Genomic DNA, 24752 nt, shown 5'->3' with positions numbered 1-24752 from the left:
CCAGCTATCTCCCTGGTTTTCCATCACTTAAAAAAGGTCACCGCTGTTGCTTCTTTTCCTCTCTCAGCAGTCTGGAGTACGTGCTGTCCTTGCCTAATACATGCAAGCATTTTCTTGGGATTACCTTCTTCTTAATCGCTGTCTGGTTTTCCAGGCAGGCATGTACTCTAGATGCCTACACAGCGAGATGTGACTGCTTCTTGCTGGCAGCAGGAGAAGCCAAGGTCTAAGCAGGCAGGAGCAGTGGGTGGCTTGAATCACTCTTGACATGAGCCACCCCACCAGTAGCCGTGGGCAGGTTTGGCACCTCCATTCTGCCTGTGGCCGTGATCTCCGTCATGACATTACCCAATGCCACTTTCTCCGTTGGCTGGATCTTGGCAACTCAGCCGGCTTAGGAGGAGGAACCTTTCCTTCATGGCCATGGGGTTGGCAGCGAAGGAGCTGCACAGGGAGCCAAGGTGGAGGTGCTTGGGGTGGAGGAGCTTGGTGGGGCCTGTGCTGTGAGGGGAAAGCCTCGCACAGGGCCCGGAGCATCCCTGCAGATGTGCTGTTTGTGGCCATCCCCTCCAGCACTGCCCAGGCCATGTCAGGCAGAGCAGGTATGCATCTCCCAGCCCTTATCCCCCAAAGACAGACCTGTCTCTCTGGTACTTCTTGGGCTGGCATTTTGGCAAACCCTTCGCTCCCCTCTAACTGCTCTGTAGCATTGATTCCCTGGCTCGGTATTTTGTTTTTGCTCTTTCCCTCACCTTCCCTTTTCCCGTGCAAACCTGGCTTGACTCATGCTTTGTTCTTTGCCCTTTTCCATTTCCAGAACAAGTTATTTTTATCCTTGGAGCTGTGTATTCCCAGGGGGAGCCATGCCTGCTGCTGCTGTCCTGCCAGAGGAGGTAGAGCTCTTCTGCCATCCCTGGGCTCATTGTTAGGGCTCTGCAGCAGGCATGGGTGGCGAGTGCTCCCCAGACATTCAGGGCAAGCAGGGAGTTAGGAATTGTGAGCAAATCTGTAGCTTTGGGGTACATGTAGGCATATATTGGAGCTTCTTCAGTTTTGCATGGAGCCAGATTCCCTGTCTTTGACAAAGATGACTGGATTCATGGCAAAGGGAAGAAATAAGGGTCTCAGAAAAGATAGGGTGAACTGGAGGGCTCCCATGGGCTCAGAGCCTCACCTTGCAGAAGGGCACAAGCAGCCTTAGGCCCCGTTGAGACAAATCCCAGGAACAACGTGCCGGCATAAAGGCTTTTACCCTGGGGCTTAGGCAAAGCAAACTCTTTCTTGCCCTGCAGTGACCAAGGACCTTGAATTTCCTGCACATAAGTCTGGACAAACATGAATACATCAGGAGGTAATGCAGGATGACCTGTGCAGGACCACAAGTCCCCTGCTAGGTGTCCAGACTGGAGAAGGGCGAGCTGCCTTTTGCAGGTGTCCATCCTGTTACACCCAGGACCAAGAGAAACTGGGATCTGCTTGGCTTGTGGCATGCATCACCACTTCAGGACACAATCTGGAAGTTGTCCTGTGTCTCAGTCTGAAGTAGTGAGGGAATAACCTATGCTGGATGGGGTTAGGAGGGAGCTTGTTTTATTCCAGCATGTGTTGGGCTGATATTCTCTGGTCCATGCTTCTCCAAGTGCCCATGTTGAAGGACATGGTGACTTGTGTCGTTTTCCTCTCTTCTCCTCTGGCTTTGGGTAAGGTATCCTCCTCCTCTGGAACATCTGGAGCGGGCGTCCTCTCTCTCAGATATGTGGGGAGGCTCCTGAGCCCCACAGCCAATCCATGGATGTAGGAGCAGGTTGGGAAAGCAGCATTGATGGTACTCATGCAGCCCACAAACCTCTGAGCTCTAGTTGCCAGACCCACACAGATGACTGCCCCTAAGCACAAGTCCATCCTAAGCCTTCAACAGTCACAGGACCATTATCTCCCCCCTCTTCCCAGGAAGCAGATTGCAAAACTGTGTAACCGCAGAGACTAGCAGTGTCTGAATGGGCTCAGGCATCATTCCATGCCCATCTGTGGCTCCTGGGAAATTGCTTCCTACAGGGTGAGACAAGCTGATCTTCGTAAGAAACAAAGCCTCCTGCTGGGTACACAGCTCTCCTGCCTCCCCAGAAAATGGAAACACTGTGTGTCCTCCAATGGACCAAAAACTTCTGGATCTACAGAAAAAAACAGCCCCATCCCATGTGTTACCCCCCTCAAAATTACTCCAAGGGGGTAGCCCTCAGAGCTGGGCTCTGGACAGTACAGAGGAGGGTATTTGGGTGGATTTGCTGCTGGGACAACCTCTGGAGAAAAAAATGCAAATACCCCCTGTACGATTTGCACTGAGAGATGGTGCTTATTCCTTCACATAATATTTTTTCTCTTTTTAGTGGAAGGAAAATTTGTCCCTCTTCATGGGAGCAGTGTGTTCCCCTTATTTTCCACTTGAGCCTGAGTGCTGAAGAGAGTCCTAAGTGGAGCACCTAGCTATGGCCTGGAGGGTGATCTTGATGAATAGGTATATCCTTCCCCAAGCCCTGCCCTTCCCAGAACTGCTGCCAGTATTTCCATCTACTTAGTACAAAACCAGGAATAGACACAACAGGAAGCAATTCTCTAGAATAAAGCAGCCTTTCTGAGACTTTCAGAGATTGGGCAAAACCTCTCCTGGAGAGCACTGGGATGGGGCAGTGGGATTGGCACATGGCTGCCTTACGGTGGGCAATGCACCGCGACAGCGTGTCCACAGGTTTGCATTTTGTCAGGCCTGGTAAGGGAAAGGCTGCTGTCCTCTTCCAGAGGTCAAGTATTACTCCTCCTTACGGACCTCTCTGCAAAGATTGTGGAATGCAAGTGGCAGAGAGGATCGGTTCCAGGGTATCCATGGTTTCTCCCCTCCCTACTCCTGGCCATGAAGATCCCAAGCGAGATGTCCACCCAGGCGTAAAGGGTGCAGAACAGTTGGCAGAAGCTGCTGAGATGTTCTGCGGTTGGCTAACCACTGCTGGGGAAAACGGATGGGAGCTGGCATCATCTCCACGTGGCCTGTGGCTGGACACTCAACAGGAAACATGGAGAGCCCAGCAGCCTCACTGGAAAAGTAATCTTTTGCCCAGATCAAAGCACGAGACTGTCTCAAGGATGAGAAAATAATTTAGAAAAGAGGCAGAGGGAGAATGTCCTTCCCTGGATGGGCAGGAAAGTGAAAGAGCCAGGCTTGCAGAGGCGGGACAGCAGATTGCAGCGACGCTACCAGGGGGGACTGGGACAGCACTGACAGTTTAATAATTTTCATATACAACAAGAAGAGGTTAAAAAACCTTTGTTTGCAAATCCAGAACATAATTAGTAGTGAGTCATGGAAAGTGTTGTTCCAGCTACTGTAAAAACAAGCCAGCGCTGAAGGGTCTGCTGGTCATTTGAAAGCATTGAGAGCTTCAGCCCAAGATTCCTTCCTTAATTGCACCACTCTTGGCCACTCGCTCTAAATTAAGCAGACAGGAGCACAAGAGAGCTAATGCGCTGCTCTGAAAGGCAAATTATTAACCAAAGTGTCTCTCAGATGTTTAACTTCAAGGAGGTACAATTGAAATCTCATCAATTATGATCAATGGACATGAGAAAGGCTTGAAGTTCATCCATAACATAATTTGCAGAATAATAAAAATTAAAGATGTGAAATCACTTTTAGGTTGAGTCTACTTCAGTCCCCAGGGTGAGTTAGATGGGTCTCTGTATTGTGCTTCCTGCTGTGCTGCATGCACACCAATAAATGCAGTGCCAGAAAAGTTTACCTGATGCACTCTCGTACTCAGAGGATGTTGCTATTGAATATCTATGCTACAGTTACAGACGTAAGTGCCTTCTGTGCAGTCCCAGGCATGTTTCCTGCTTTTGTCTTTATTGGCAGTTTTCTCTTTCCATAATCCACACAGTTATTCTCACAGCTCTTCTCCTGGATCGCAGACAGCTCTCTGCTGTCCCTGGCATCCTCTTCCTTTAAACACTTCCCACAAGTCCGCTGCCCTCAGCAGACTAGTCAATGGGAACAATGAACTTGGGGGAGACAGTGACATTCCTGATTGAAAACCAAGATTGAGTCCTTCACTTCCCACTGTGCTGCTGACAGCAATACTACTTAGCACTCCTACCCTATGACGCATTACCCAAACATTAGCTCATTATCCTGCCTGACTCCTTAGAAAGTAGGCAATTAAGTATTCAGCTCCATTCTCCTGATGGGGAAACCTGGGCACAAAAAAGGTTAATAGGGGAAAGACCAGTGCTACTGTGTAGGGTAGAGAGCATCCCTGCCATTTGAAGTAGCAACATTGGGCATGGGGCTTGTCTTACCCACTTCAGCTGTCTGCATTAAAGCTGAACTCCTAGAGCAGGCATAAAAAGACCAGCACTTGTGGAGCATGATTCAGCCTTGTCCAAGCCATGTCCCATTGCAATGGGCTGAATCATTGTCTAGGACAAGCACTCAAGGAGTCCACCTTCTCCATACTGCCAAGGGGAAGGGAAGCACCTGAGAAGGTGTGAATGCCCCAGGCAGACAGTGCGAGTCATCTCCAAAGTGCAAACAGCAACGTTGCCAGGATCTGTGCCCAAGCACTCCTGGATCCTGGGAAATGTTTTGCTGGTGCCTTTGATGTGCATCTTGGAGCACTGCAACAGAAAGCAGGTTGCAAACCGCATCCCTTCCTACTATCAATTTGGTGACTAGTGCTCCATTGCAGCTATGAATTTGGGCTATCTTTGGAGGGAGCAAATGCTGAAATAAACTATTTTCAATGCAAAGTGAACGCATTTAGCAGAAAGGTCTTTAAAATAAAGCAACAGAAGGAGTCCAAACCTAATAACAAGAGCTCTAGCAATTGTGACTAAGTACTCCATAAAAAGTGTAATTATGGCACTATAGCAACTATTGAATTCCAAGGCACATTTTACATCTGAAACACAGGACAGAGCATCCTCTTTGGGTGATTCAGAGAAATAATCACAACACCCAACCGCTCCACGTAGAAAAGGGAGAAGCACTGAACCACAGTGTGTGCTGAGCAGCGTGTGCCTGGCATGCAAGCGCACCCCTGAGACGGGAGCAGCCCTGCCCAGGATGGGTGCACCTGCCTGGGGGGAAGCGATGAACAAATGTTTTTAGCCTGTGGCACAGCTGCAAGCATCTCATCTTCTTCCTACGAGAGCTTGCTGAATTGTGGAGTGGAGCCTAGCACGGGGGCATGTCACACTGGTGGGCACAGAGAGGGTGGTATGGGGCTGACATTGGAAAAGCGCATTTTACCACAGCATGGAGGGTTTGAGTACAATTTGTGTCGCTGTTCCCATCTCACCAGCTTTTCCTACCCTTGGGTGCCCCATTTCAGTTCAGACGGGGCTGAGCACGCAAGGGTACCAAGGACATCTTTCCTCAGCATGGCTCAGAGCCACTTGCATCCCTTAAAAGGCATCTTCTGACTCAGATACACTCTCCCCCATTGTCTGGGGCATGTTGTTTTGCAGCTGGAGACTGGTGAATGAAGCTGAGTTACTGACCTTGATTCGAAAAAAATGCACACTTGTGCTTTGTACAACAAGTCTTTTAAAGCTGGCTTTTATGTGAAGAGTTATGCCAACGTGCTTATGGAGGCACTGGTATTTCAGGCCCTTTTCAAGCTACTGGATTGCCAGTGAACCCTTTCAGTGATTTAAGCCTTTAACCAAAGGACGGATGCTTCGAGAGGTGGTGAAGAGGACTCAAGCAGGTATTTAAGTGCATAGCTTAGGAGCAGATGCTTGGATGATGGCCTAGAGCAGAGGAGGTATCTTATTACGTTGAAGGAGGTATTGTTTCAGTATGTTGTAAGGAGGCACAGATGATAGCTCTCCTTAAATGGGGGCAAAAAAAAAAAAAAAAAAAAAAAAAAGGTAACCTGCCTTTGAGGCTTGCTCTTATCCCTTTTCAGTATGGATATGTGTCACAGCACTCTCCAAACTAGCCAGCTGCAACAAGGCCTTTTTACCATCTCATACCAACGTACTCTTCATGCCAGTCCCTCTGCTGCCTTCTCCTTGTCCCTCCTCACCCAGGACACGGACACACACATGGACACACACATGGACACACACATGGACACACACATGGACACTCTCCCTCTCTCTCTCTCTCCTTCTTCTTCTTCCTCCTCCTCTCTCTTCCTTGGCTGCTCTCTCTTTGTTGGCTGCCCAACCCCTTACCAGAACAGTCACACCTGCACCTTACCCACATCAGCCAGCCCACCGCCCCTGAAGCCAGCCCACAGCTGTAAATTATCAATGCTAATTAACCCAGCTTTGTTCCTCTACAGATATGCATTGTGACCCCACAGAAAATGGGTCTCAATCCGCTTTGCTACTTTTTTTTTTTTTTCCATTGTGTCATCAAAATGAGAGACAATGGTGAGTGAGGCCAGTTTGGGGAGCTTTTTGGAATTGCTGCTGGTCCTGCTCCAGCCTTGCCCACAAGTGAGAGGTCTTTTTCTTTGAAGATGCTATGGAAGGCAGCACGTGTTTGGCTTGGGAGGATGCTCTTCAGGCCAGGCCAGTACAGGCAGGTGGGTTTATTCCCCTTGCACGATGTACTAAGTTAAAATGAAGCCCTGGCTTTGCAGAATGAGCTCGGTTAGGTGAGCATCGCCAAAATCTCGTACGACAATACCCTGTCAGGCCAGCACTCTGCTTCCGCTCAGAAAACAATAGGAGTTTACACAACTGCAGCCCACTTGAGGTTTTCTCCTCATGGCTGAGCAACGGGACCCCAAATGTTACAGCTCTGCTTAATGTCCTTGGCTCTGTCCTGCTTTGGAAGGAAACATGCTGTGGCCTGTACTGCCAATGCTATTTCCTCTCGCTTGTCTTTAAAGGTCTCTTTTTCCAACAGCTGATCGGCTCTGCAGCTCCGGGGAGTACGTGAGATCCGGCTGGCCCACGATCTAGCTGGTATGGCTGCGTGCCATGTTGTTGTTTGTATTGCTTTCATTTTTTTGGCGTTACTTGGCTCTTCCATGCAACTTGTTTTCATCCTGAACTATGTGCTCATTACATATCCAAACACCCACGCAGGTTTTGCATGAGGAAACTCGAAACACACGCGCAGTAGAGGAGCGAGTTTGTGATGGGGAGAATGAGATATTTGCCTTGAGGCAGACACAAACAATTGTCAAATCCCTGAGCTGCCCGTGGTTGGATTTCAAACTTACTGACGACAAGGATGCGAATGCTGTGTGCGCATCCCCCTGGCAAAGAGGTGTGGGGGACATCTCTTGTGGTCACCCTGGCCTCGGCAACTCCAGCTACTGTCCAAGGCACACACCCAGGGACCTCCTAGCTCTCTGGCAAGCTGTGCCCTGATCACCACAGGGACCCATTTTTGCTGCTAGGAAAGCTCCCGCTTTTCCTCCATGGCACCATCCTCACAAAGCAGCCAGCCGCAGGCATCATGGATCTACCTGGCCTGCTATGGTCCGGGAGGCACCAAATTGTGCTGGAGGTTTTCAGCAAGGACCCAAGTGAGGGGGTCAGAAATAGGACTGCTCTGCACGGTGTTTGCTTCATCAGTGTCCTCTTTGGGGTGCTTCCCCAAAGCCACAGGTCTTCTGAGTTGCTGCCAGCAGCAGCACAGGGCAGCATTGGTGCCATTGGGCCCCTGGTTGCATGGATCTGGCATTGCATTAGTGCAGCAAACGCAGATGGCCCTGGACTAACAAAGTGGGGTTCAGATGCTCATATTTTTTGAGTCTCTCCCATTTTTTACAGCCCCACCACTGCTGTGGTTCAGCTCCAGCAGCCGCCCTGTGATAGGGATGCAGAGAGCTCAGCTGGAGGCTCTGGGCTGTCCAAATCCACAGCATGCCACTTCCCTGCACGTTGCGCTCCTCCCACCGTGCTTGGTCCACTCAGAGTGTGGAAAAACCCTCTCCCAGCGACCGCTGGTGACTGCATAGCACTGGGCAGGCTGAGCTGGAGAAACCAGGGGACTGTGCTTGCAGCTTGGGATTGCTTTGCTTCCTCACAGCCTTCCCTGATGCCTATGCTGCAGATGAATAAAGATTTTCCAGGGCTGTCAGTACTGCGTATTTCACCAGCATTTGCTTCAGTTTAGGTCCAAAATGTGCTAAAAATAAGCTGGCTCTGCATCCAGGTCTTGATTCAAGTGGTAATAGGATACTGGGCAAAGAAACTCCTGGGGCAGTTGGTGCTGTTCAGTGGTGAGCAGGGGTCTGCTAACTCTTCCTCCTCCTCCTCCCGGCTGCTGCGGGGCCGTCGCTCACCACGCACTCGCAGTCCCCCACATTCCATATTCAAAGGTCAAAGGTTTTGCATGGCATCGTTCTTCTTGGGCTGGCTAACAACAAGCGAGGCTCCAAACGCTGAGGTAGGGTCTCTTCCTTTGGGGTTGGGAGTCTATTATTAGTGAGGTCTTTAGTAAACTATTTCTTTTAATACTCCTGCAGTAAGTTTGGGAGGGGGATGCCCCCAGGCAGAAGTTTGGATAAGTGAAGGCTGAAATGCCATGGGAAGGCCACAGACTTCACAAAGCCTGGCTAGTGCAGCAGTGGAGGGCAGCGTGGGTATCTGCGCCTCATGCACAGACTTTGCTGCGCTGGTGCAGAAACCACAGACTTTGCTGCGCTCATGCAGAAATGTGTGGCTTTGATACCAGTGAAAATGCTGCGAATGTCCCTCCTGGGAAGGGGTCTGGAGATGAAGTGCTTGTTGCTCCCCCTCACTTTTAAAATAGCCGGTTGATGTTCAGCCTTCAAGGCTGCTGAACGAGTTTTTCATCCGCAGGCAGATTTTGCTGCCACATTCTCACTTGCTTTCCTAAAATAAAGGGGGGGGAGGGTGGAAAATCCTTGTGCTAATTTAATCTAGCCAGGCATCTTGCTGTCCTGCCTGATAAAATCTCTCCAATCTGTCATTTCCAACAGACAGCTGTTTATTTGTTTGGCCTTTTTTTTTCCTCCTGGTCTTGAAATATCTCCTCTGCTTTCTCAAGCAGTCCAGAGCTGCCCCGGGGGTGTCCCAGGCCTCCCCCTTACTTTGGTGAGGGCTCTGGGTGAAAACATCTCCCTTCTCCAGGAAAAGCCCTACAACAACGTCAGACAGAGAGGTGTGTCAAAGAACACCCAATTTATGAGCTGGTCCCATAGGTGTCTGGGGTTTCAGAGCTGGCCTCTTGCCACGCAGCCACGCAGTGGGCCAAAGCACTGAAAAACAACTTGGTGTAGGTCTGGAGTTCTCTCCAAACTGATCATGGCACTGCAGACCCAGAAAGTTACCAGTGCTGCCAGCAAATTACTCAGCAGCATCAGCTGCAAGGGAGGAAATTATTTAATATTTTAATATCTTCATAAGTGATCTGGATGATGGAATCTGGCTTACCCTGATGAAGTTTGCCGATGGTACCAGACTGAGTGGGGAAGTGGACATACTGGAAAGGAGAGCCACCCTGTAGGAAGCCCTGGACAGGCTGCAAGAGTGAGTTAACAAGAACCTTATGAAGTTCAACCAGGAAAAGTGTGAGGTCTTGCAACGGGGAGAACATAATCCAGGAGTGCAGGACAGGCTGGGATCTACCCAGCTGGGGAGCAGCCCTGTGGGGAGGGACCTGGGGGTGCTCTGGACAACGAGCTCAGTACGAGCGAACAGTGTGCTGCTGCGGCAAAGCAAGCCAACAGGAGGCTGGGTTGCATCAGCAACAAGGGCATCACCAGCAGAGGTGAAGAAGTCGTTATCCCACTCTACTCAGCGCTTGTCATGCCAAACCTGGAATACTGCTTTTGGGCCCCGCTATACAAAAAGGATGGGGACAGGCTGGAGAGGGTCCACAGGATGGCCACAAAGACGAGCAAAGACTGGGAAGCCTGCCCTACGAGGAAAGGCTGAGAGAACTGGGCTCGTTCAGCCTTGAGAAAAGGCGGCTTAGGGGAGACCTTATCACCGTGTGCCAGTATTTAAGGGGTGGCTGCCAAGAAGATGAACGCTCCCTTTTCACAAGGTGTCACATGGAAAAGACAAGGGGTAATGGGTACAAGTTACTCCCTTGGACACAAGAGGAAAATTTTTCACAATGAGAATAACCAGCCATTGGAATAATCTCTGCAGGGAAGTGGTGGATTCCTCAGCACTGGACACGTCTAAGATTCAGAACAGAGTGCTGGGCCATCTTGTCTAGACCACGATTTTGCCATGAAAGGCTGGACCAGATGATCCTTCAGGTCCCTTCCAACCTGGTCTTTTATGACTAAATACAACTTATTTCCTAAAATCCACAGGAAAAAAAAGTTATGAAATATGGCTGCGCAAGATGTGGGAAACCACTTGGGTTTCTTCCCACAACCTGGACCCCCAGGTTGCCTCTCCATGAAGCACATAGGTGGGCTGTTGTATGTAAAATGTAAAAGTGACCCAGGGAAAAAGACCCCGATTAATTCTGGCACCCAGCCACTCAATTTGCAAGTGCTTTCAAATGGGACTGTTGGTCAGATGCTAAATCTGGGCACCACTTGATCATCTGCATTTTCATTTTACTTGTAATTTACTTCTATTTACTGTTATTTATGGTGACTTTAATAGCTTTAACTCCTTCTTGGAAAAAAACCCAACCCACCATGCATTTAAAAATTGGCAGAAATGTCAAAACAAACTTCTTGGGAGATATAAGAATACATGGTCAAGTCTTCAGCTGATAGAACAGAGCGAGGGAGAATAACTGTTCTGCCCATGACAAGGATCCGTGCAGGAGCTGGAGCAGCACCAAATCCCACTGGGTTTTCCTAGATCCCTTTCCCAAGTGCTCACCCATGGCCATGTCCACCATGGGACTGGGAAAGGAGATGCTCCTTTTGGCAATTGACACTCCACTCTATCCCCATGGGGCATCTCCCCAAGCCCTACAACCCACCTTGGCCCCATGGGGCATCCACCTGAGCACCTCCCTGATCTCTGAGCCCCACGGCCCAAGGCAGCCGCATGGGACATCCACCTCAGCTCCACAGGGCATCTCCCTGACCCCACAGCAGCCCCACAGCCCACCTCAGCCCCATGGGGCATCCTTCTGAGCCCCACAGCCCACCTTACCCGCATGAGGCAGCCCTCTGAGCCCCACAGGGTGAACCCTGAGCCCCATCTCAGCCCCACGGGGTATCCCACTGAGCCCCACGGGATATCTCCCCGAGTCCCACAGCCCACCTCAGCCCCGTAGGGCATCCCTCTGAGCCCCACAAGACTTCTCGCTGACCCCACAGCAGCCCCACAGGGTGAACCCCGAGTCCCACAGCCCACCTCAGCCCCATGGGGCACCCCCCTGAACCCACAGCAGCTCCATGGGGTGACCCCTGAGCCCCACGGGGCCTCTCTCTGCCAACCCTACAGAGAAACGCAGCCCCACAGCAGTACCCCCCGCTCCAGGGCATTCCACGCTCTAGGCCCCAACCCCCACCGGTCCCCTCCCGCGCGGCTCCTTTAAGAGCGCGGCCCCGCCCCCCGCGGGCGCTGCCGGGGCCGCGGCTGCCGCTGCTGACAACAAGATGGCGGCGGCGGGGCCGGTGGGCCCCGAGAGTCGGGTGTTGGGCTACACCCTGCACCGCTGGAGCAGCTTCTCCTCCACCTACTTGCCCGAGTGAGTCCCGGCCTCGGTCCCACCTCGGTCCCGGGCCGCCCGGTGCCGTGGCGAACTGCCGGGCCTGCGCCGGGCCCGCGCCGGGGCCTGCGCGGGGAGGCCGCGGCGGGCGGCGCTGCGGTGGCGGCCGCGGCAGGGGACGCGAGGGGCGCGGGCCCGGCCGACGCCGTTGCGGGGTGCTGGAGCGCCCCGGGCTGGCCGGAGCCCCCGGCTGGGGGGGTTGGTGAGGGGAGGCGCGGCGGCGGGGGGGCTGGTCTGTGTGGAGGAGGGGCTGGCCGGCGGGGCTTGGGGGGGGAGGGGCGTGCGTGGGAAGGTCGGTGTAGCCGGGTGTGTGGGGGCTGTGTGTGCATGGGGGGGCTTGTAGAGCAGGGGGTGGGGGGGCTGCGTGTGCATGGGGGGGCTTGTAGAGCAGGGGGTGGGGGGGCTGTGTGTGCATGGGGGGACTTGTAGGGCAGGGGGTGGGGCGGAGTTGAGCACCAGCACTGAGGTGGGGTGCTTGGGGGAGTGGTTGATGAACAGATCTGGGGGGGCTTTGTGTGGGGTGGAGGGCCTGGGCTGTAGGTTTGGGGGTGGGCTGTCTGCCAGGCTGTGGTCGGCTGGGCGGGGGTGAGCAGCGGGGAGGGAATCACCGGCTGCGGGCAGGAGAGGGTGCATGTAAGGAGAAGCTGTTCTCAGATTTGGCGGAAAATGGGCACCGTGTGTGGGAGCAGCTGGTCACAGGTTCAGTGGGGAGAAGGGTAAGGAAACGTGCCCCGCTTCTCCCTGCCCTGCAGGTTTGGGTATGTCAGGTGCCTTTGGGCAGTGTGTTTTTTGGCAGCTAGGCATCCTCTCGTGCCCCTGACCTCTGAAACCCTGGCCTACCATCACTGTTGTGTGTGATTTTGGGGAAGGGGGTGATCTGCTGCCCTCACTTTATGCTTTTAGGGATTCGGAGTTTGGCAAAAGGAGACTGAAGCTTTTATTTACAGCCATCAGTTTGCAGTGCTGTACTAATGTGAACCCATGCTGAATGGGAGACTTGGCTGTATGGCAGTCCAGCTATGGCCTGTTAAATTTCTCTAGCTGCTGAAAGTCAAATTTGGAGTGACTATAATGTGGTCTAGGTGTGCTATTTTTGATACACCTTTTCAATAAGTTACCTTCAGCGTTGGGAGGTCGGGACGACAGTTAGGATTACGGTGCTTTGACACCTTAGTCATTGCAGGCTGTAGAGTCTTGTCTGATCACTGATTGTGCCAAATTTAATAACCTTTGATTGAAAAATCTTTGTCACCCTCCATCAACAAGTAACAGGCTTGCCCTGTTTGTTAATTATTAATGTAATGAATTATCTCTGCTTTCCAAAATGAAGTGAACCTTTAAAAAAAGAGCTTTTCTGAGTCTGAGTTCCTAGTTGTTGTATCTTTCTGAATATTTGCTTTGTTAGATACTAAAAAGAACTGGATTCTTTTACTTAATTATCAACAAAGATTATTAAGTAGAATACTTTTACCTTTTTTGTCAAAAAGACTTGACTTTAAGGAGTCTCTTTCAGGTCTGTGTTCGTGCTTGTAGTTATTTCTACCAGTGCTTTTGGCTTTCAACGTTGTATTAAAGCGGTGGTCCCTGAATAGAAGTTTGACAGTCCATTATTGATCTCACTGGTGCAATGTAAAAAGTTAATACCATTTTTCTCCTTGATATTTTCCAAGGCTTCTGTTAGTCCTTTTTGCTACAGACTTGCGTGAACAATTAATGTTCCCATGGTGTCTGCAGTGCTGCCCAAAGTCCTTAATGTCATTGCCTTCCATGATACAATTCCCTTTCCTATAGTAGGGCTGGTGTTTTACAAATGCATGACCTTGCATTCAGCTGTTTTTTAGAACGTTGCTTAGATGTGCTTATCATCAGTAAAAGCAATTTTAACGGCTTTTAAGCAGTGCTCAATAATACCAGTGCCGGGATTATTCTCTGGCATGTTGCCCTTGGGTTGAGGGATACTGGGCCTAACACTTGTGTGCTCTCTTCTATGAAAGTTTTGGTTTTTACTTGCTGTGTGCTAACTTTTGATTCCCGTGTTCTGGGAAAGAGCTTAAATGTGATCTGAAATGGAAAGGGGAGGCTTTGATCTGCAAAGGAGAAAATTTATAGAGGAATATCTAGGAGCTTTTTTTGGGGGGGGGTGGGGTAAAGATTGAAAACTCTAAAATTGCTGGGATAGGAATGTAACATACTGCAGAATGAACATGCAGGTAGAACTAAAAGTTGTCTTATTATTTCATATATGGAACAGAATGATGTTTTCCTGGAAGGATATTGGGAATTCCGGTTATACTGTAGTTTAAACAAGTTTGCTAGTTTAACTAGGAAGAAACCACTTCAAGTAGAAGAGGGACTGCCATAATATGTGTAGGATTACACCACTTAATAATGTTGCTTGGTTTGGGGAGCTGTGGTATTGCATGCAGAGTGCTTCTGGAAGAGGAACACAGTAGGTTACCCATGATCTTTGTCAGCTAAGTATGATTTAAATGCACTTCTTAAGTAGTTGTATGGTTTTAAATGTAAAACAAACTTAAGAAATACAAGAGTTTCATCACTGCTGTGCAGGGAAGAAATTAGAAGTCTAGTAATTTACATTGCATCTGCTTTTGTGATAGTAAACAGATACTGAAACTCTTTAGAGTTTCTGAAATCAACTGATAACTTCTCCTTTTAATTTAAAAAAACCCAAACAAACACCACCTCTAAAGTGTTTTTCAAAGACCTTTCTGGTCATGTTCTAGTTTAGGATCAGTAGTCTATTGAAAAACACCAGTTTTCTTTCAATGACAGAGAATTTTCTTCTGGTGAATGCCAGTGTCGTCGTCCCTGTTGTGTTTGGTGGTGGTACTAGGGGTTAGTTGGTGCTGGATCCAGTTTCTGGCTGTTTAACCACTGCTGCAGCTACCTGTGTGTTTGCAAAGACCTTTCCAAACTTTAAGTGAAGATTGTCCTTGAATCTGCCAAAGAATAGTTCTGCTGTTTTTGAAACTGCTGGAGTTGTCCTCTGTTGGCTTGTAGCTACCAGCAGGAAGACTGACTTGGATATTTATTTTAAAAACCTCTGTGGGTAGAAGTGGAAGTTGGTCTAGTAATAGTGTCTAGTTCAGCTTGCTTTATAGGGAAGGTTGTGCCTTTGGGAAGAAAATTGGTCCAAGAGGAAATTTGTTCTTGAAACATCTGGTGTGTGCAGAGGCAACAGTGCATTGAGAGGCTTCGGCTTGTCCAACTTGGAAAATGTTCAACCCAGCATGTCGCCTGAACCTTCTTCATCGGATCCTTTCCTTGTCTCTCCGCAGTTCCTTCCTGAAGGAATGGAACCTTGTGGGAGGCTGCTCCCCGATGTCTCACAAGGGACTGACTAGTCTAGGGATTCCCCCCCACCCACCAGTCTACACAAACAAGTACTGTCATCTTCTGACATACACTGAGAGGGAGAGAGGCCTGGACTTTTTTCCCCCTTTCCCCTCTGGCCTTCTGTAGAAAGTGATGAGCTTATTCACTTTTTGGACAAGGAAGAAATAAACAATTTATAGAAGGTAATTTAATGAGGATTGCAGCTTGGGTTTGTGTTTTTTTGTTGTGTGGTTTGTTGTGTGTTTTGTTTTTGTTTTTTTTTTGTAGGAGAGCCACAACCTATTGCTCTGCATTCTGAGAGAAGCATTTCATACCCTGATTTTTTTAATAGCCCATTTTTATACCTACTCCAGTTTGAACTGCCTGCTAATGTGAATCAGAAGTGTTGTGCTTTGGCGGTGGCAGTCAGGTACCCTTTTCTATTGCCAAATGCTAAATTGCCATGTCCTAGGACCATGGTTTCTAGTGGTTGCATCAAGAGTCATGATTGATGATGCCTTGTAGTTGGTTAATGCACTTGAGGCCTCATGTCACTGTTTTATACAGCTGAATTCCCACTTCAGAGACTAACAAGAGCTTTTTACGGTGTTATACTAGTCGTGTACCTTCTTGAGGAAGTTTCATCCTGTTGCTCAGATTTCCAGAGGCATTCAGGTTTTCCTGTATGGTATCTCTATAGAGAAAGATCAGTATTTCCTAGATTTGACTTCAAAAATTTTATTGGTATTTTGTTCAATTATTTCTTGTGCTGGGGTCATTGTTAAGATTGTATAAAATAAAATTGGTTTCTTAGCTGATAATTAAATGTCACTAACAACCTACTCCTAATTGGTAGTCACTTTTTCATTGCAACCCATTTTTATCTGTTTCACTGTGGACTTGAGTTACTCTGCTTATTACAGGCTTTTCCAGTTTGACACCTTGTGTGGTAGTACCTCAAATGCTGAAGGCTGGATGGCTCAGTTCTTTCTTTCCTAGAAAGCATACTGGAACACAGAAGGAACCAGCTGATTTGTTAGGATAAACTTAAAATAATTGTGTGTGGTTTTGCTGTTTTTCTGTATTTCCATCAAATTGGGGGAGTAAACTAAGTGAAAGATACTTTGATAGTAAAATGAGACTCGTAGACTTCCAAAGTGAGAATGCAAATTTTTTTTTTTGCTTTTTAGTTAAGAGGATGTGACAGTAAGTTCCTGCCCAGTTTAACCAAACATCTGTTGTATTGTGCTTACTCTGAAACGAGATTTACTCTCCTATGATTTCAGATCTAAGGTATTAAAAGCATTGGTAAGGAGGTACTGAGAACATGTGTAAAACTTTTTGGGGTAAAGTCCATAAGGATTAGAAAAAAACCCAAACAAAACCAACAAAAACTGGAAAATAACCTGAATTCGAGCTGCCCTGTTCTTTGAGATTTCTTTAACAGGAAAAAACCCCACGTGTTTGTGGCTAGTGAAATGTGATTTTCAGTTTCTCTTCCTACCACGTGAAACTGATGATTCAGATCTGTACCTTGTAGGTTCATAAATCTTGTTATAGATGCATCCAGGTCTTGAAGAATCTCATGTTCAAGTTGAGATCAGTCATGACTAATGACAAGGCTTGGTTTTTTTCTGTTCTGTTTTCTGATACCCAGCTGAGGAGGTGAAGATGCCTTCTGTTGAGGTCTCAGCAGTTGAAAGCTAGCTAAACCAGACCAAAGTGGTGGATTAGCGAAGTGTGCTTCAGAGCTTTTCTGGGAGGGTGAACTGTGCTCATCGTCCATATGCTAGAAATCTTAATGAGTCTGCTTGTGTCTCATGGCTTTGTAAATAACTTCAGTTACGTAGCAGTGATGATTTCTGTTCTAGGTGTAGAACTGCGGCTTTGTTTTTGTGGGTGTTTTTTTTCCCCACATAATAAGCATGAGAGTAGTTTTTGCAACTTAAATTGTCAGCATTTATAGCTTTATTTTAATGTAGTGAATTCAGTTTCCTTGTTCTAATTGCTTTGCCTTTAGATATGGGAAGATGAACAGGCATGCTGCTGGCTATCTGTAATTAAGTGTTTGTGATGTCTTTGCAATATTGATCAATACTTTTAACATTTAGTAAAATGAGCTGGGAATGCAACTGACTTTTCCCCTCCGGTGAGCCCTGTGTATAGAAATCTTCTCAGTTCTGCTTGTCCTTTTCAGTGGAAAATACTTTTTTCCCCACTTGTTTGTGTGGATTTTCTGGATGTTTCTAGACAATCTCGTGTTCTGACAGGCATTTCCCCCCTTGTTTACATCACTTTTGTAGCCTGGGATTTTTCTCTGAAAGCTAAAATTCAGTACTTAGCAAAATATTTCTGTAGAAAATAAGTAACCTGCAGATCAGTACATGAGTGTTAGGTGCTTCTCAAGTGTCTGGTAAGCTGAAGTGATGAGAAAGAAAAAGGTTGGAGAGGTGGAGGGAATGACAACAGTCACAAAATTTCAAGTTGTTCGTTCCTTATAGTGGCATCAGAAGTCTGGTAGCTCTTGCTTCCCAGGTAAAAGTACAAATGCTGTAGTATGAGAAGAAATTTCTTTTAAGCTGCAGTTAAAATACAGTCATTATTTAAGAGATTAGATGGAATTTTACGCACTAGCAGAACGATGAAGGTGAAATGCTAATTGCTCTAGTTTCCTGGTGTGACTAACCTGGTAGAACCTGTATTATTCTGATGTTCAGCCTCTTCTGGGATGGCATTTTTGGGGAACATTAAAATTTAAAGTTTTCATAGAGGTGTTAACATCATCAGATTATGGATCATTTGTCCTGTATGAGGTTTTATGTTCTTCAAGCTTAGTAGAGGTTTTCTAGCTCCTTAGTAATTACTTGCTTAAAGACTAAAAGACTATTTCAAACAGAACATGTTTTCTTTGGGATAACTGTTGTTATTGCTCAGACGGCATGGACAGTCTGTTTTGATTTTTTTTTTTTCATGGCAAAGAATATAGTTTCTTATTCTGCACCTTCATCTTCTTTTTAGCAGGTGGCTGTTAGAATGCATGGTTAGGTTTATTGTCACCATTGATTTTATGATGTGATCATGAGTTTGTTGAGTTTAAGTGGTGTGTGCAGCATTGATTCAGTCAGTTACCTAGAGGTCAGCATGTTCCAAAATTCAGAAGTAAGCCAGTGCTTGACTAACTTAAATAGCATGTTAATATAAATTTCTAAAACCAATGTAGTTTTGCTTTCTTGACCACGGCCTGTTGAATTTTGTGGGAACGCTGGACTGTAAGTTCAGCTGGGTCTGAATTCGATGATATACTAGTTACTGGAAGGGGAGGAGGGAGCACTGGAGATGTAGAGTGCTTTGTTACTTTAGATAGTTGCTATTTTAGCCATTACTTGAAACTCAGCATGCATAATCTTTGAGAGATTATTTCCTGGATCAATTTAAATCAAGGAGCACAACCATATATTTAAGTTAAGGATAGCAGCCTGCACGTCTGAATTTAAACTGCGAAAGCAAAATGGTTAATAGTGCTTGCTCCTCCTCTGCTGGTGAGTTTTGCAGTTCCTGGAAAGTGACATGATCTTGAAAAGGGAAAAACTGCACACTGGTCCTTTTGAGTTAGATGTTTTCCTCAGTTCTCTCTGCCTTTTCTCCCCAGCCTGATTGCTGGGCTCATAATGTCACTCTCAAGCTCTGGAAAAGTGCCTCAAAAACACTGAAATTCTGCTTAGGACATTACTTGTATTTTTCTTGAATGCTTTTCTGTAGGTACATACTTTAAGCAGCATTTGATCTTACTGTAATTATTTACATACTAATTTCCTAGCCTATTCTACATTTGAAAGTTGTATTAGTAAATAGATGCTCTTAACACAGAGTGTTAAAAGGGAAGAAAAAAAAAATTAGATTAGGTAAATTGACCTGTGAGTCATGAATTGCTAAATGAATTCCCACCCTGCTCTTTCATGACAGTGTGCTATTGCTAACTTTCACATTTTGTCTCCTAAACCCCATGGTTTTTGGTACAGTGTTTGGAAGCTGCCAAATACGAAAGTAGTGTTGGCTTGGGAACTGGTGTATTCTTTAGCATGAATTATGTATTTTGCCCCCAAATAAGAATTATTCCATAATGTAGCTGCAGGGCCACATATTTCTCACTTGTAATGCACTTCCACAAATAACCAGTACTTAGCAACAGGCTGATATTTCTTCATATTCCCAGGTCAATTTTTTGTCTTCTGAATTTTCTGAGCTGAGTTGCAGTGTTAGTGAGAGAACCCTAATTCTGAGGGGAAAGCTTAATGCAGTGAAGGTGGTCCCACCTGGAACTAGGAGGCATTTTCTGTAGAGTTTTTGTGAAAAAGCTCCATACCTGACGTTAGTTTGGGCATGAGGGAGCTTCAGTCTGTTTTGTTGAACATAGTCTGCTTTAAATTTCTGTACAGGCATCGGGTTCTTGGGTGAACTTTTTACTGAGTGTGAAGTTACTGTGCTGATGAATATAAAAATGTGTTTATGGGTTACATTAGGAATTTATATCTCTACATGTAATCACTTACTCTGTTTTTGTGGATTCCTCTGTTGAGCAGAAATACTGCTAATATTCTGGCATGTAAAAGCATTGTTGCAATGCTGTGGAATCATGGAAGGCCTAAATCTACTTCCTGGACTTTGTAAATTTTTTCCATATATGTGTTAAAGAAGAATACTCCACCAAGCTTATGATGCTCCCAAAATACAGCATAGGAGATTTACAATAGATGTGTGCTAGACATCGCTTTCCTTTAATCTGCTTGTAAAGGGTCTGTCCCTTTCCAAGAAAATGCTTTTGGAATGAAGATTTGGTAAGTCAGTGGCTTTTCTGGTGACTGTTGGCCATAGAAAATCCTATTTACATACTACGTTATTCATATACATAGGTTACATGCTATCTAAACTATTTTCCCAGAAGATGAGGATTTAAAAAAAAATGAAAACTGAACATTGTTTAAAGTGGCTGTAGCTGTTGATGTCTTAAACTGGCAAATTTTACTGCAGTATTTTATCTGTTGGGTACAAATCCAGGAGGCTGAAGAATTTAATCTCTTTGCCTTTCCTTGAATATTGAAGGGTAGAATTCGTGCTATTCTTGTTATTTTTTTTATTAAGCCAGGGATTTATTTTTACTCTGAGAACCTCCTGGAACCTCACCTAGGCTAGGTTGCGTGCACATCATGTTGCTTGTGTTAGTACTTTGTGGACCACATAGAAGGATATTTAAATTCCAGCCTTTTGTCTTAGACATGTACAAATGAACACTGAATAGGAAATAAGGAAAATAAATAGTTCCAGGTAATCTTATATTCACTAATATCAGTTAACTAAGATCACTGGCATTTTAAGTTATGTCTACTTTTTGAAAAGAAAATGAAGTACAGTACATGGAAAAGACCTGTTTTTGTAATCTAACAATTCTTAAATTGAAACCAAAAGTCAGTGTGGGGAGAGAAGGAACCCTGGTAATTTCTAAGCCTAAAGGTTCAGCATCACTTACTACTTAAATTGCATCTAAAGTATAATTCCTAAACATTAGGACGGTTAGAGTGGTAATTATCTGTGATGTGTGAAGTTACTGTGGTTACCAACATATGTGAACAAGCCGGACTTAATTTTATTTTTTCTCCGGTTTGTTTTTCTGTCTGTGCTAATACTGATGTTACTAACCTGGAGCTGGTAGCTCTTGCCTCTAAGGATTTGGGTTGCTCAGTGCTGTGATACAGTCAAAAGTTTAATCCGTGATTTAGGGTTGTTGAGTGTCACTGGAATAGAAGTTATTTACCAGGCTCTGATAACTTGCTGGGATTTCACTATACTGCTGCAGTTTTAAGTCAGTATTGGTAACATTTAATTCCTGGTGTGTCAGGAGGAAGCACTGATGAATCAAAAATAGCTTGTTTAAAGAAGTCTTAATTAGATGGGGGGAGTGAAAAAAAAACAAACTTACTTTTTAACCTGCATTACTGAAAATGTCTGCAACCGTGTCACTTTGTGTTTAAGCAGCAGTTTGCTTTTTAGTAAAGGCTTTTGTGTATCATTGGGCTGACAGGGATGAGAGGCAGCTTGGAAAAAAAAAGTAAACGGTTCATGGAAAGAAATAATTGAGACACTGATTTTAATGGAACTATTTCTAGACCAGAGCTAAGTGATACCTGTTTTGTTGGCCAGTACAGTCAGCTGTGATCTGATAAGTCTATTTCTGTAAGGTGATTTCTAAATCCATCAGTTTATTTTTGTATGCTGTACTTAGCTATTTTACTTTTGATAGAAGTAAATTTATAATACAATGGATGTTTGTGTGCAACTCTGCTGAGGAGATGGAAGCAAATTTGAGCAGTAAGTTGGCAAATCTTGAGACAGTATAGTATTTAAAATTGCACACTTGTGTATGTGTTTAACTCAAACTTTGTTTTACTAGGCAAGAGGTCCTCCTGTACATCCTAGCAGTGGGGTTAAGAAGTCCCGTGTTCTAAAAAAATGCAACCCCAAAAAAGAATCTTGTTTCTCAAGTGTATCTGCAATACTGCATAATAATTGTTCATGTTTTATTGTGTCTCAACCAAGAAACTTTCTTGACTTCACATCAGAATGTCATTTTAAGCAGAGAACTTTTGCAATAGAAAGGAGAGAAACTTTAAAACAAAATGTAAAAGGCTTTCTTTGAACCACTTTAAGGGAGAGCCATAGGTGCACATGCCTTTATAAACTGCAGCCAGGTTTTGAAACCAGCATTAATTGTAGTGAGTTTGAGAGCTGCAGGAGAAAAAGTTCTCTAGTTCTTTCCAGATCTATGGACTAGGGTTTTTTGGTGGTGGAGGTTTGGTTTGGTTTGGTGGTCTTTTTTTCCTTCCCCCCCTCCTCCCCATCTGTTTTTCTTGGTTAAGACTGTGTACATTCCTGTGTCTAGGCTGGCCAAGACTATCTTGGTTGATGCTTTGTACTGGCTTGTGTGATGGTTTCACGTGTTTGAAATAGTTGACCCGCCACGTCTTGCAGTCCTCTGTAAAGTGGACTTAGTGGAATTTTTAATCAATGTATTCTAGCTGCTGTATTCTTGCTAGTCTGTCTTGGGAGGGTTGTAGGAAAAAAGAAAATAAATCATCATGTGGACAACCCCAAAGAAAGTATTTTGCCCATTTTCAGTCAGGCTGTGTTTCTGTAGCGCTTCAAATGCTTTTTACAGTGTAATGGTGTGGTACCTCAGCGGTTTTCTAGAAGAGCTGTGTCTGAGTTCCAAGTCCTCTTGGAGACGCATGTGCCCTTTTCTGCACAGCTGCTCTCTGAAGAGCAATTTGAATGTGCCAAGCAAAGCTAGTGTTTTGGATTTGTTTATTCTCAAGGACTTGTTCCTAAAGTTATGGATTTCTTTAATAGCAACTTCATGAAAATATTTAGGTTAGATGCAAATTACAGCAGCCTTAAACCTAATTTGCAGTGTATTTTGCAAAGTCATCTTATTTCTCCCTCCCCCCCCCCCCCCCCCCCGTGCTCCGAAGCAAAGAAGAAATCTCCCTTAGCGATTGTCATGCCTGAAACCACAGAGCTTTTTGCACAAAGAAGTCCTCTGGTTAATACCAAGCATGGAGACATCTCTGTAATTCCAGCTGAGATCAGCCAGCAGTTGGTACAGCGGATATAACGGTTTCTGGGTTGGTAAAAGGAAAAATTATCTACTTCCAGCACTTGCAAGACCAGTGTCTGCATGGGTAATAAAAATAAACTTCCACTGTGTTCTGCCAAGAGGTCTTTCTACGTAAAGCAGCCCAAACGATCCACTTCTCTTATTTAGCAATGGGAACACTTACAGTAAAGGCTTAGAGGCTAACAGCCATGAAGGAAGCTAGGTTATGAATTTAAGGCACACCAGTACCACCTCTGGACATGTTACTGTTTGTGGTGCAAATAGAATGGCTCCTTCTGCTTAGCTTTTAGTGTGAGGTAGGGTTGCCCATGCAGTAGCAGTGGTACCACGACATGTAATTATTTTTTTTTGAGTAGTGACTTTCCAGTGGGAGAGTGGTATTGGGAGTTCATGCCAGTATGAACCCCTTGTCCAGATCCAGCTGCTCAGCTTTTTTTTTTTTTCTCCTTTTTTGCTGGCACTAGTAGTAAGCTGAACTAGAGAACTGATCTGACTGAAGAAGTTATTTATGCTAATCTTTATTATAGCTGCTGGTGTAGGGAGGGGGAGGATGAGGCGCGAGTAGGTAGAATGGTCCCTCTTGGCAGCGTTGTAGATTTATGGTAGACTAGATCATGTATCTACAGTATATGATTATGAGTTGTCTCAAACTGCATTTAATGATTTGCTTTTTTTCACAGGAAAAGCTTGTGTAAAACTGTTTGCTACTTGGCATAGCTCAAAGGCTTAGAAATACCTTTTTTCACTGCCTTTTGAAAATTATGTGGAAAGTCATGGAGTTAATGGAATTTTTGCTTCTAAAGTTTCTCAGATTTTAAGTTACGTGTCTAACTGAAAAGCCTGCCTTCAGATACTGTGTAAGAGCTTTGTGATGCCCAGAAAAAGGGCTTTACATGGAAAAAAGGTATCTGTCATTAGGATATACATTTATTGAACTGTCTTATGACTGGTAGAATGCTTGAACTTCTCCAAGCCCATAAATTTTCCTAAACCATTATGGTACATATGTACTTTGTACATATAGACTTCTGTATTCAATGTTTATTTAATAAATTATTAACCTGTGTATTTTGAAACATAACTCCATTGACACTGCTATCTTGTATCTTTTAAATTTCTTTTTAGCCTTAATTTTGTGTGAGCTGCCTGTCCGTTTTTTCTCTCTGCAGAAGGGTTTTTGTCTTGTCTAGTACTGACTGAGGTCCTCTTTGGTTGTGTCAAGCTGATCTTTGACCTGGAGAAGCAAACAAACCTACTTCTAAAAATACGGTCTTTGGGATCTGTCCCAGTTAGAAAATGCCTCTTTCCAGCAGGGCATTATCTGACCACGTAACAGTGCCAATTCCTGCAAATGTTGCTCAATGTATGAAGAGCTTATCATCTAATGTTTAAACAAATGTAATAACATCATAAATAAAATTTATTCTGTAGGGTAAATTGTCATCTTGCATGCTAGTATAAAGTTTCATAAAGGAGAAAAGCCATACAGTGTTGTCTGGTTTTATCTGCCTTCGTGTCCCTTAAGTATTTAATGTAAGATACATATCTACTTCAAGTTTAGCTTTTTTTTCTCTCTCTAGATATTAAAAGTTATTAAAAAATTAAGAAATATCCTTTTGCCTTGCCTGTGGTGTGGTATAGGAGACTGCAAGTATGCTTAGTCACAAGTATGTTTTGGTTTCTGTTGATGACCTAGCTTTGAGACTGACAACTTTTATTAGAAGTCTGTGTCTCATCAGTTCTCAGATTCTCCTGTTTGGTTTGATTGGTTCGTTTCGTCCCCATTGTAATTAAAGAAGGAGCTAGGTTTCTTCTTGGAGTTGAGTGTCTTTGTGCTGCAAACAAGATGTTCTTAGTTGGATGTTTAATAATGCAGACCAATGGCTTGGTGTTTCCTGGTTTGATGAGGTTAGAGCAAGAGGGTAGTGCGTGTCGATATGCTGTTCTAACGTGTTTTCCCCGCTGGGGATGTGCGAATAAACCAGCTGCAGGCTGGCGCTGCTGTGTTAATAAATGCCACGATGGGAGCTAGCTAAAAGGAGAGGGAACCTGAGTTTTGCTCCTGTG

General features: G+C 45.5%; 1 protein-coding gene across 3 annotated transcripts in view; it reads left to right on the top strand.

The window, feature by feature from the left end:
• Window positions 1–11538: 11538 nt before the first annotated feature.
• The window catches only part of MKLN1 (muskelin 1), a 98157-nt gene continuing 84943 nt past the window's right edge, over window positions 11539–24752 (top strand). For 2 of the 3 annotated variants that reach the window (XM_040595008.1, XM_040595006.1), the window contains exon 1: window positions 11539–11659. In XM_040595008.1, coding sequence (XP_040450942.1) covers window positions 11568–11659 — 92 coding nt within the window. In that variant the 5' untranslated portion in view covers window positions 11539–11567. Of the gene's footprint in view, window positions 11660–12331; window positions 12397–24752 lie in introns of those variants that run through there. The other variant, XM_040595007.1, reaches the window with a different exon arrangement.

This window comes from Falco naumanni, chromosome 5 (genome assembly GCF_017639655.2).
Source record: "Falco naumanni isolate bFalNau1 chromosome 5, bFalNau1.pat, whole genome shotgun sequence".
Lineage (NCBI taxonomy): Eukaryota > Metazoa > Chordata > Aves > Falconiformes > Falconidae > Falco > Falco naumanni.
This window is presented reverse-complemented; position numbering and strand designations above follow the sequence as displayed.